The 12897-nt window shown below is 41.1% G+C and overlaps 1 protein-coding gene across 8 annotated transcripts in view; it reads right to left on the reverse strand.

Annotated features, from left to right (window-relative positions):
* LOC125486260 (synaptonemal complex protein 2-like) overlaps positions 1 to 12897 on the reverse strand; it is a 299464-nt gene that overhangs the window by 16886 nt on the left and 269681 nt on the right. For all 8 annotated transcript variants that reach the window (XR_007264933.1, XM_048613014.1, XM_048613007.1 and 5 more), the window contains one exon: positions 8830 to 8924. Coding sequence is in view for 7 of the 8 variants with exons in the window: in XM_048613014.1 (XP_048468971.1) it covers positions 8830 to 8924 (95 nt within the window). In the remaining variant the exon portion in view is untranslated. The remainder of the gene's footprint in view (positions 1 to 8829; positions 8925 to 12897) is intronic.

Consider the following 12897-nt stretch of genomic DNA (forward strand, 5'->3'; position numbering starts at 1 on the left):
ATCACATCATCATCTTATAATGTGGATTCCAGAACTCCACACAATAATCTCGCTATGGCCTAACCAACATTTTGTATTGTCATCTATCATGCCCATTATTATCTAGCATTATCAAAATGGTTCCAAGAAAGAAAATGACACTATAAATGAAAATTTAAAAGCAGGAAAATAGAGAAAGTTACAGGTGGTGATAGCACCAGGCCTGACTGGATATCAGGAAAGATTGCTGAGGATGGCCATGACATTGGTCAAACTCTCTTTTTTTTGGGGGGTGGGGGGAAATTGGTAGAAATATGAGTTGTTCCAGGATTGAAAATCACTGTAACCAAATGGATCCAGCACCTCCATGTCAATTTTCTGCACGTAAACAAATTCAAATTCCCTGCTCTTTTCTGTTCCCCTTTCCTACAAGTCCTATAATCCTCTTCCTTTTCAAATGCTCATCCTATTCCCTTTAGGGATTCCTGATTACGTGAACCTCCACAATACTTTATTAAAACAAAATCTTCTATCATCATTAGTTCATCAGTCAGTCATCTTGCATTGATGCAACAGTTATAGAATAACAGGTCATTCAGTCCACATTGCCTGAACGAATGCTGTACAGAAATCAGTCAGCGGACCTGGATTGCAGCAATTCAGCACCACTTTCTCAAGTCCAGTTAAGGATGGGCATGAAATACTGGCCTAGCAAGTGATATTCAAATCCTATGATGTGAATACTATGTTAATGAATTAACGAATCCTCATTTCACACTTCTCACTAAGAACTCCATTAAAAAATTCCAAATGTTGCACTAGCTCCCCTCATTCCATAATTGAAATCAAATAGTTCATGAAACATATACTTTAGCTTTTTAGACTTCATTTACAACATTATCCTTAATTAATACTAACAGATCCTCTCTTCACTTTCCTGGTCTTATATTCATTAACACTGTGTAAACAATGCCTTGCCATACTGTGAACTGCATTGGTGTTATGGCAACTACATTATAATTCTATGTTGCAATTAATACCTGCATCTCAGTAACTTTATTAGTTACAACATGGACATCAAAATTCCCAATATTTTAGATCTCCCCCTCAATACATTTATCTTTTTCCTTTATCTGATACCTGGAACTATTAAGATTCTTCTAATTTTACTGCTGTTTCATTTCTGCTGTTCTCTGGTCCACTTTCCTCTCTAGTTTAAGCACTCCACAAAAGTACCAGTCAACCACTGGGGAGACTATGGCACAATAATATTGTCACTAAGCTAACAATTCAGAGTCCAAGGCTAATGCAGTACAATAGGAGTTTATATTTCAGACAGATGGTGAACTTTCAATTCAGTAAAATCGGCAATGAAAAAAATTTTAGTCTAATGATGACATGTAATCATTGTTGATTGGTGTGAAATCCATTTGATTCACTAATATCATTTAAAAAAGAAATAGGTCATTCTTACCTGGTCAGGCCTACGTGATTCCAGACCCACAGCTATGTAGTTGACTTCTAAATGTTCTCTCAAATGATCTAGCACTTAGTTACATTAAAACCACCACAAAATCTAAAGACAGGAATGAAACTGGAAGGATCATCCAGTATCAGCCTAGTAAATTACAACAACAAAACCCAGCACTGACGACCAATAAGGAAAATAAGGGTATTAAGAGTAAAAGGGTGGCTAGGGAGAGAATAGGACCCCTTAAAAGATCAGCATGGCCGAGGGAGAGTCATGGATGCTAAGGAAATAAGGGAAACAAGTGAGAATGCTTTAGACCTCATACTTATTACCAAAAAGGAGATATTTGCAGCCCTGGATCACCTTAAGGTGGGTAAATCCCCTGGGCCTGATCACGTCCATCCTCAGATGTTGTGGGAGGCTCGGGAAGAAATTGCATAGGCACTTGCAGAAATTTTTGCTTCATTTTCAGCCACTGGTGGGTGGCTAATGTTGTTCCATTGTTTAAGAAAGGTAGCAAATACAAGCCAGGGAACTAAAGCCTGACATTAGTGGTAGGCAAGTTATTGGAGGTGATACTGAGGGACAGGATCAACCAACATTTGGAAAATCAAGGACTGATTAGGGTTAGTCAGCATGGATTTGTGTGTGGGAAGTCACGTATGACAAACCTTTTAGAGTTTTTTGTAAAAGCAACCAAGAGGATGGATGAGGGTAGGGCAGTGGATGTTGTCTATATGGACTTTAGTAAGGCCTTTTGACAAGATCCCACACGGCAGGCTAGTCATGAAGGTTAGGGCGCATGGGATCCAGGGAGACCTAGTTAGTTAGATTCAAAATTGGCTCGATGGTAGGAAACAGAGGGTGATGGTTGAAGGTTGTTTCTCGGACTGAAGGCCTGTAACTAGTGGTGTGCCACAGGGTTTGGTGCTGGGACCTTTGTTATTTGTTATTTACAGAAATTATCTGGATTTGAATGTACAAGGCATGATTAGTAAGTTTGCGGATGATACAAAATTAGGAGGTATCATTGATAGTGAAGGAGGTTATCAAACATTACAGAGGGATCTTGATCAGATGGGGAAGTGGCCTGAGGACTGGCAAATGCAATTCAATACAGATAAGCATGAGGTGTTGCACTTTGGAAAGTTAAACCAATGTAGGGCTTATACAGTAAATGGCAAGGTCCTGAGGAGTATTGTGGAACAGAGGGACCTAGGAGTACGAGTACATAGTGCGTTGAAAGCAGCATCACAGGTGGACTGGGTGGTGAAGAAGACATTTAGCATGCTGGCCTTCAGCAGTTGAGGCATTGTGTGTTGGAGTTGGGATGTTACGTTACAGTTGTATAAGTTGTTGGTGAGGTCGCACTTTGCGTGTTGTGTACAGTTTTGGTCACACTGTTATAGGCAAGACAGTTAAACTGGAAAATGTGCAAAGATTTATGAGGACGTTACCAGGACCAGGAGGCTTGTGTTACAGGGAGAAGTTGGACAGGATTGGACTTTATTCCTTGGAACCTAGGACAGTGAGGGGTGACCTTATTCAGGTATATAAAATCATGAGGGGCATAGATAGGATGAACGCAAATAGTCTTTTTCCCAGGGATGGGTAACTGAAAACTACAAGGCACAGGTTTAAGGTGAGAGGGGAAAGATTTAAGGAGGACCTGAGGGGCAACTTCTTCATGCAGAGAGTGGTGAGTATATGGAATGGGTTGCCAAAAAAAGTAGTTGAGGCAGGTCCAACAGCAACATTCAAAAATATTTGGAAAGTACATGAATGGGAGGCGTTGAGAGGGATGTGGACCAAATGTGGGTAATTGGAACTAGCTGAGTGGGCACCATGATCAACATGGACCAGTTTGGGTCAAAGGGCATATTTCCCTGCTGTGTTACTCTATGACCCTTCAAAGTCCTCCTCAGTAATATCTAGTCACATTTACAAATCAAGAAACAAAGAATCATATCTTACAGATAATGTCCCAGATACCATCACCAGCTTCACTGGGTACATCCTGACCCTCCAACCAGCAACAACCACCAGTGATGGCAACAGAACAATGTTAGTCAGGAGAGCTAAATAACCCTAGACCCAACCCCAGAACTCCTTAACAATAACACATGACTCTCACGAAAGGTCACGAAATCAAATATGGACAAGGAAACCTTCTGTGAAATACAGCATACTGCTTCCCGTCCTCTGCTACCTTCAATTAATGAATCAATGTTCCTCTATATTAAACAACATTTAAAGGGGCAGTTAAAAGATGGCAAGGGACACTGAGTAGGGGACTTCAATGCTCATCACCAAAAGTTGCTCGGTAGTACCAGTTCTGCAGAAGGAGATGGGAGACGAACAAGAGGGGGAAACAAAGTTAAATGAGAAATTGCTGGAAAAACTCTGCAAATCGGGCAGCATCTGTGGAGAGAAAGCATAGTCAATGTTACGGGTCTAGTAGCTGTTCTTCAGAATACTCATAGCAAGGGCAAGGGGGAGGAGTAAATTATAGTGGAGATTGAGCCCAGAGAGCAACAAAGAAAAAGACAAACAGTTGGGCAGCCAAAAGAACGGGTACAATTTAGCCTGGAGAATAAATAGCTGCTTCTGGGGACTGTTAGTGGCTGATAATTTGTAGTGGCAGCCCAAGTGATAACATGGTCTGGTTGGGTAAGGACGTGGGAGAAGATGCTCAGGCCCTAAAATTATTGAACTCTATATTGAGTCCAGGTAATTGCAAGGTTCCCAAATGGAAAATGAGGTGTTGTTCTTCCAGCTTGCACTGAACTTTACTAACGGTCCACATTAGCAGCTATTCATTCTCCAAGGCTGACTTTTACCAATTCCTTTGTCTGCCTCATTGTTTTTCTCTTTCTCTGGACTCCATCTCCACCTATTGTTTACTCCTCCCCCACCCCTTCTCTAGCAAATATACCAACCTTTGCCTGGCTACAAAATAGTTCTAAAGAAGGGTTACTGGACCTGAAATGTTAACTGTTTTCTCTCCACAAATGCTGCCAGATAATGCTGAGTTTCCCAGCAATTTCTGATTTTATGATTTCTAACATACATACTCCTGTGGTTTCTGTTGCAGATGCATCCGTCCACAATTGCAGAGTGACTCCATGACCACGAGGTAGTCAAAGTCTCGTTTTCACAATGAGGATACCCTGTGTAGTGTGACACTACTACTGTGCTAAATGGGGCAAACTTCAAACAGATCATAGAATCATAGAATCCTACAGTGTGGAAACAGGCCCTTTGGCCCAACAGGTCCACACCGCCCCTCCGAAGAGCATCCCACCCACACCCATTCCCCTAATTTCCCATGTCTAATCCACCTAACGTCAACATCCCTGAACACTATGGGCAATTTAGCATGGCCAATCCACCTAGCCCGCACATCTTTGGACTGTGGGAGGAAACTGGAGCACACGGAGGAAACCCACGCAGACACGGGGAAAACGTGCAAACTCCACACAGACAGTCGCCCAAGGTTGGAATCAAACCCGGGTCCCTGGCACTGTGAGGCAGCATGGCTAACCGCTGAGCCACCGTACTTCTAACAACTCAAAGCTGAGCTTCCACGAAACATTGAGGGCCACCTGCAGAAACAGCAGAGTTTCAATCAACAATCTGCAATTTCATGGCCTGGCATCTCTCGTTTTACCATTACAATCAAGCCAGGAGATCAACCCTGCTTCAATGAAGAGCACAAAAGGGTAGGCCATGAACAGCAACATGCATACCCAAAACTGAGGTACCTGATGAAAGTATGACAGAAGACCACTGCATGCCAAATAGCAGAAATCAAATGTAAGCGACAGAACTAAGTGATTCCATAACTAACAATTCTGATTGAACATCTGCAGTTTTGCCATATTTAGTCATGAATAATGGGGACAATTAGACAACTAGTCGTGGTTGTCAAATATCTCCCCTCCTCAACTCTAGGGGGCCCAGTGTGAAGACTGAAGCAATTACACCAATCGTCAGCCAGAGGTGCTGAGTGGATGATCTATTTTAGCCTCCTGCAAAGTGCCCAGCATCCCAGGTGCTAGACTTTCACCAACACCATTCATGTGATGTCATGAAATAGCTTAAATCATAGATACTGCAAAGGCAAATGCACCATATCAACATCCTGGTAACTTTTGCTCCCAAATTAGACAAACCATTAGCTGTACTGGCACAGCATAGCTAAAACACAAGTATTTACCAAGCAATGTGGGGAAAACTGCCTGGGTCTGTTCTGTCCACAGAAAGCAGGATCGCTCCAAACTGGCCTAAAAATGCTTTATTAGTTTACTCTTGATCATCAGAACAGGTTGGCATCAGTGCTATACAGTGGTAGGTTCAAATGGAATAATCTATTTGCAATGCTCAGTTGATAACTCCTGACCCTGTTACAGCCTTGGTTCAAACATGGGCAAGAGAGAGATCGGAGTGACTGCCCTTAGCATAAACATGATATTTAACAGAGTATGGTATCAAGGAGCCCGGGCAAAACCATAGTCAAAATCAATGGTAATTGGAGAAAATCCCTCCACATACCTGTCAAAAAGGAAGATGGTCACAGTTATTGGAGGCGAGTTATTTCAGTAAGAAGATATCAGTGCAGGAATTCTTCAGGGTAGTGATCAAAGCCAAATCAACTTTAATTGTTACATGAATTACCTTCCCTCCAACAAAAATGTCATGTCATAAGTAGGGTTATTCACTGATGATAGCACAATGTTCAGCACCATTTACTACTCCTCAGAGACTGAAGCAGCTTATGCCTATAAGCAACAAGACCTGGACAACATCCAGGCATATCCTGACACATGGCAAGTACCATTCAAACCATATTAGTGCCAGGTAATGAGCATCTCCAACAAGAAAGAATCCAATCATTACCCCACGATATTTAATAGTATTACCATCACCGAATCCCCAACTAGAGTATCAACAACCTGGGGGTTCCATTGATCAGAAACTAAATTGGATCAACCATTTAAATACTGTGGTTACAATAGCAGGGCAAAGATTAAAAATTCAGTGTGAATGACTCGTTTCCCCAATTCCTGTTCACCACTTAAAAGAATGTGACAGCATAGTCCCCACTTGCATAGATGTGTAGCTCCGACAACACAAGAATCGCAACACCATCCAGGTCAAAGCTGCCTGCTTGACTGATGCTCTATTCACTGCATCGGTGTTCACAACCAACATACCTAGACTGTACTATCAAAAGGTTGCACTGTAGTAAATATCCTTTGACACCACCTTGCAAACCTATACACATGTAGGCACAGAGGCATGGGAGCACCCATATCCTCAAGGTCCCTCCAAGAGATGTGCTTCCTAAGTTGAAAGCATTTCTTCATGATCATTAGGTCAAAATCCTGGAATTCCCTTCCAAACAGCATCACAGGGGTTACTGCTACATTCCCAAGGACAAATAGGAGTAGGCAATAAATGCTGGTTTAGCTATCAATGCCCACATCTCATGAACAAGTTAACAAATCTCTCTTCATTGTCAACTACAACTGCACCACATCCAGTTTGTACATTTTTATTTACCCAGAAGCAGTCCAATTTCTCTGAATCTGAATTTTTCCCTCTTGTACCACTTGTTGAGTGAAGATCACTTATACAGACTTTCCAAATTACCAATGACCTCCATCAAAAAATTGTTAAACTTTTAAACATGGGCAACACAGCAATCAGTCAGGAACAATGTAGGGAAAAAAGGGGACAATAAGGACTGCAGATGCTGGAAGCCAGAGTCTATAGATGTGAGGCTGGAAAAACACAGCAGGTCAGACAGCATCCAAGGTGCAGGTAAGTCAATGTTTTGGGCTGAAACCCTTCGTCAGTGCCTTTTTAAAAAAACCCTCAATTTTGGGCAACTTGAATATGATGGATAAAGTATACCTTTTAGGACTGTATATCTTAATACAAAGAGATTAGCTTAAGAGTTTATCAAGTATCTCTTAAACCACTCAAAAAAACTTGATCAAAATCACATTTACACAGTACCTGCAAATTTAACGTACTTGAATACAAGAAGCTATTATGTTTCTTTAATCTAAGCTTCAATCCAGATAAGTGTGAGGTGAAGTACTTGGTGGCAGGGGAGTGCATAATAAATCGTAGGACACTGGGAAGCATTGAAGATCAGAGGGATCTTGGTGTATATGTACATCAGTCCTTTAAGGTGTTGAGGATAGGTGAATAAAATAGTTAAGGCGGCATACTGAAACATCAGTTTTCCTGCTCCTCTGATGGTGCCTGGTCTGCTGTGTTCCTCCAGCTCCACACTGTTATCTCTTGTATATGATATACTTGCCTTTGTTAGTCAAGGCAGAGTTTAACAGCAGGGAGGTTTTGCTAGAAACTCTGTAAAATGTTGGTCAGGCCACAGCTAGAGTATTGTGTATAGTTCTGGAATCCACATTATAAGAAAGATGTAATAGCATTGGAGAGGAGATTTATGAGAATGTTGCAGATGTGAAGAGAGATTGGACAGACCGGGTTTGTTTTCCTCAGAGCAGAGGAGATTGAGAGGTGACATGATTAAGACATATAAAATTGAGGAGCTTTTGTTTTTCCTTTATTCGTTCATGGGATGAGGGCATTGCTGGCTAGGTAGCATTTATTGCCCATCCCCAAATGTCCAGAGGGTAGTTAAAAGTCAACCAGATTGCTGTGGGTCTGGAGTCACATGTAGACCAGACCAAGTAAGGACAGCAGGTTCCTTCCCTAAAGGATATTCGTGATCCAGGTGGGTTTTTCCAACAATCAACAATGGATTCATGGTCACCATTAGACTCTTAATTCCAGATTTTTATTGATTTCAAATTCCACCATCTGCTGTGGTGGGATTCAAACTCAGGTGCCCAGAACATTATCTGGGGATCCGAGTTAACAATCCAGCAACAATACCAGTAGGCCACCGCCTCCCCTGTATGTTGCTCAGATAGGAAGAAACCTGTCCTCTCAATGGAGGGATCAATAATCATCAGCCATAGATTTAAGTTAAGGGGCAGAAGGTTTAGGAGAGATGTGAGGAAAAGGATTTTCATCAAGAGGGTGGCGGGAATCTGGAACTCACTTGCATGCAAGGGTGGTAGAGGCAGAAACCCCCACCCCCCATAACATTTAAAGAGTAATTAGATGGACACTTGTGATGCCAAGGCATACAAAGCTTTGAGCCAAGTGGTAGAAAATGGGATTCAAATATTTCAGTGGCTGTTTTTGACTAGCATTGGATGTAATAAGCTGAAAGGCCTTTGCTGTGCTGTAGATCTCTATGACTATGACCCTATGTCTTTCTTTCAAAGTTACTTTCAGTGCATAATTGATTACTATTAGATGAAAACAAAAGTTCAAACCTGGATTTGTGAATCTGATTCAACAACATAGCTATTTTCTGTTGAGCAGACTGCAGGGACTGCTTGGAGTGTTCTTCCATTTTCCTGAAACAAAACTGAGTCAAACATCTAATCAATTAATTCTTTTCTCAATCTGGCATTTTCATCTTTTTACAATTTACAGTTCTTGGGTAGCTTATGCTATATTTACAACATATAAAAATTCACAAACTTATCAACAGATATGGAACAGATACTTTGCATGTTATGCATTTAACGTGTTATAGAATCACAGCCATACAATACATTCAGTCCTTCAAGCCTTTGGATAGCTCTTTCAAGAGGCTTCATTTAGTTCATATTGACTGCTCTTAGCCTATTGATGAGATTCGCTTCCTCCAAATATATATCCAGTTCCTTTATTGGAAGTTTTTGGAATGCAGAATTAGAATTATAATTGCTATTAGTCATTTCATAAGAAACTTATCAAGCTTAGCACAGTATGTCTATCCTTTGGGTGATTTTCTTTTCCTCCAAAACTTTTAGAATTCATCATGGGATCCATGATCAAATTGTACATTCAGCTTGATTGTGGAAAAATATAGTTTCAGAACAAATGCCTTAAATTAAGGCAGTCACAAGGGTCTGAAGACAAATTGGCCAACGTGGGCTTGGCAAATTGTTATAACATAAGACAGTAGAGATGCAGTGGCAAAAATGTAAGGAGATATTTCATAACACTCAAAGATACGATCTCTATCTGAAGGATGCATCTTTCATGGCTAATTAAGGAAGTTCAGTGTGTTATTAAAAATTGAAATAAAAATACACAACGCTGCAAAAAGTAATAGAGGGCAGAAGTTAGGAATGTTAAAAACTGGCAGATGACTACAAACAAGAAAGGCAGAAATTGGATCACAAGAGAAAGCCAGCAAGAGATATAAAGTGACTAAATAATTCCAAAAGGACATAAAAAATAATCATGGTCCCTTGAAAGGAAAAACTGGGGAATTAATGGGAAGACAGAAAATTGCCGAGCGTGTCAATAAATGTTTACTATCCATTATACTCTAAGGCACAAAATATTTCAAAAATTAGGAAGTCGAAAGGTAATTGAAATAACTGCACAAAGGCTGGTATCCTGTCACCAAGTCATCCTTTATTTACATGCGCACACTATATGGGCTCTGACCAGCCAGCTCAGAGCTGATCCCTAGAATGCGGAGACTCTCAATTGCCTGTTTATATCAGTCAACCAGGGCTCCCTGTTGACCTAGGTTAACAATCCCAACTAAGGATCTCAGACAATGAGATCAACCTGGCATGCGTTCTAATCATGACAGTAATAAAGGAAAAAGGAAAAGGAAAACTAATGGGGCTCAAGGCTTAAAAGTTCCCTGGACCACATTCTGGGGTCTTAAAAGGAAGTCTGCAGAGATCCTGGATTTATACATTGTAATCTTCCAAAGTTCCCTAAACTATTAAGGTCCTAAGGATTGTACAAGTACAAATGTAAAACTACTTTTCAAGATAGGAAAAAGACAGAAAGAAGGAAATTATAGACTACTTAGCCTAACATATGTCACTTAAAGAACGGTAAAATCTATTATTAAAGAAATAACAGAAGCACATTTCAGAAAGGGGTGTTGAGAAACAGTTGGTAATAGTACGTACCTAATCTATGTTTACTTTCCGGTGAAATGTAGGAGCCACAATCTTAGAGAGCCCTGGATGTCCAGGGATATTCAGGACTGGATAAGGAGGAAGAGAAAGGATTTTAATGGGTACAAAGAAAACAAATCAGTGGATGCCCTAGTGGAGCGTAGAAAATGCAGAGACAGACTTAAGAAAACCATTAGGAGAGCAAAGAGGGGACATAGAAAAGCAAATGGCAAGCAAGCTTAGGGAGAATCCCAAGATAATCTAAAAGTGTATTAAGGGGAAGAAGATAACCATGGAAAGAGTAGGGCCCATTGAGGACTGGATGCAGCAATATGCGGGTGGAGAGAAAAACTGGTAGGGCATTAAGCAAGTACTTCACATCTGTCTTCACTTTGAAGGATGATGTAGGCATAGAATTCGAAAGAGGGACTTGATCAGTTTGATATAGAGTGTATGGTGGTATTGCAGGTTTTTTCTATTGGGTTTGAAAAGTGGACAAATCCGCAGATGCAGATAAGTTGTGTCCCAGGATGTTGTGGAAGATGGAGGACGTAATTACGGGAGCTCTAACCCAAATTTTTAATTCCTCTCTGACCACAGGTGAGCTGCCAAAGGACTGGAGGACTATTAATATGGTTCCTCTTGTTCAGAATGGTGGTAAAGATTACAGACCAGTGAATTTCACATCAGTGGTATACTGAATATAGAACAGTACAGCTCAGGAACAGGCCTTTTAACCCATGATGTCTGTGCCAAAAATTATGCCATTCTAAACATATCCCATCTGCTTGCACATGATCCATATTTCCCAATTCCCTGACTGTTCATGCGTTTATGTAAATGCCTCTTAAATGTTACTATTGTATCTACTTCTACCTCTACTAGCAAGGCGTTCCAGGCTCTGGCCATCCTCTTTGCAAAAATAAGTGCCTTGCACATTTCCTTTAAACATTCCCCCTCTCACTTTAAACCTATGCCCTCTAGCATTTGACCTTTCCACCCTGGAAAAGAGATTCCGACTATTCATATCTGACTAACCCTACCCACGTCTCTCACTGTAGGGAATGTACTGAAGACAATTCTCAAAGAAAGAATTAAACTCTACTTAGAGAAGCAAGGTTTGATCAGAGATAGTATCACACTTTCAGAGGGAGGTCAGCCTAACAAATTTGATTGTTTTTTTTTTAAAAAGAAGGAGCCCAAGTGTGTTGAGGAAGGATATTGCAGTTGTGTAGTTTACAAGGATTTCAGCAAAGCCTTTGACAAGTTTCCACATGGGAGACTGACAAAGAAGGTAAATGCACATGGGATCCAGGGGAACTTGGCAAGTTGGATTCAAAACTAGCTTAGTGTTAGGAGACAGAGGGTGATGTAGAAGGCTGTGTGTCTGGAGCCCTGTGGGCAGTGGTTTACCACATGGATCAGTGTCAGGACCCTGACTGTTTGTGACAAGATATAGAAAAAAAATATTGGTTGGTTGTTAGGGGTGGTGGGGGCGATGTGGGATGTTGTGCTGAGGTGTGGAGATGGAGATAAGTAGGCTTGCAGACCACACAGAGACTAAATTGGTGGTTAACAGTGAGGAAGATGGTCTTCAGCTACAGGAGGATATTAACAGGTTGGTCAGATGGGCTGATCAGTGGTACATGGAATTTAACTCTGATAAATGTGAGGTGATATACTTTGGAACAAGTAACAAGACATGGGAATACTCAATGAATGCAGAAGACTAGGTAGTTGAGAGAAAGAGAGGGATCTTGGGATGCTTGGCTACAGGTCCCTGAAGGCAGCAGGACAGGTAAATAGGGTAATAAATAAGAATCATATGGGACACTTGCCTTTATCAATCATGACATAGATCATAAAGCAGGGAGGTTGTGCTGGAGCTGTACAAGACTTGAGTATGGTCACTGCACTAATGAAGGGTATGAAGGGGGTGCAGGGGAGATTCACCAGGATGTTACCTAGGATGCAGCAGTTTAGCTATGAAGAGAGGCTGGATAAGCTTGGGTTGTTTTCTTTAAAGCAGAGAAGGCTGAGAGTGCATGTGATTAAAGTGCATAAAATTATGAGGAGCATGGACAGGAAGTAGCTGTTCCCCTTAGTTGAAGGTTCAAAACAAGGAGGCATAATTTTAAGGTCAAAGGAAAGAACTCAGTGGAGATTTGAGGAAAAGGTTTTTCACCCAGAGGATGAATGTGCTATCTAGGGGAACAGTTAAGGCAGGAAACTTAGCAACCTTTAAAAAAGGTACTTGGATGAGCACTTGAAATGTAACATTGAAGGCTACGGGTTAAATACTGAAAAACAGAAGAGTGTAGATTTAGAGATAGTAGGAACTGCCGATGCTGGAGAATCTGCGATAACAAGATGTAGAGCTGGATGAACACAGCAGGCCAAGCAGCATCAGAGGAGCAGGAAAGCTGA

The sequence above is a fragment of the Rhincodon typus genome, chromosome 2 (genome assembly GCF_021869965.1).
Source record: "Rhincodon typus isolate 14 chromosome 2, sRhiTyp1.1, whole genome shotgun sequence".
Classification (NCBI taxonomy): domain Eukaryota; kingdom Metazoa; phylum Chordata; class Chondrichthyes; order Orectolobiformes; family Rhincodontidae; genus Rhincodon; species Rhincodon typus.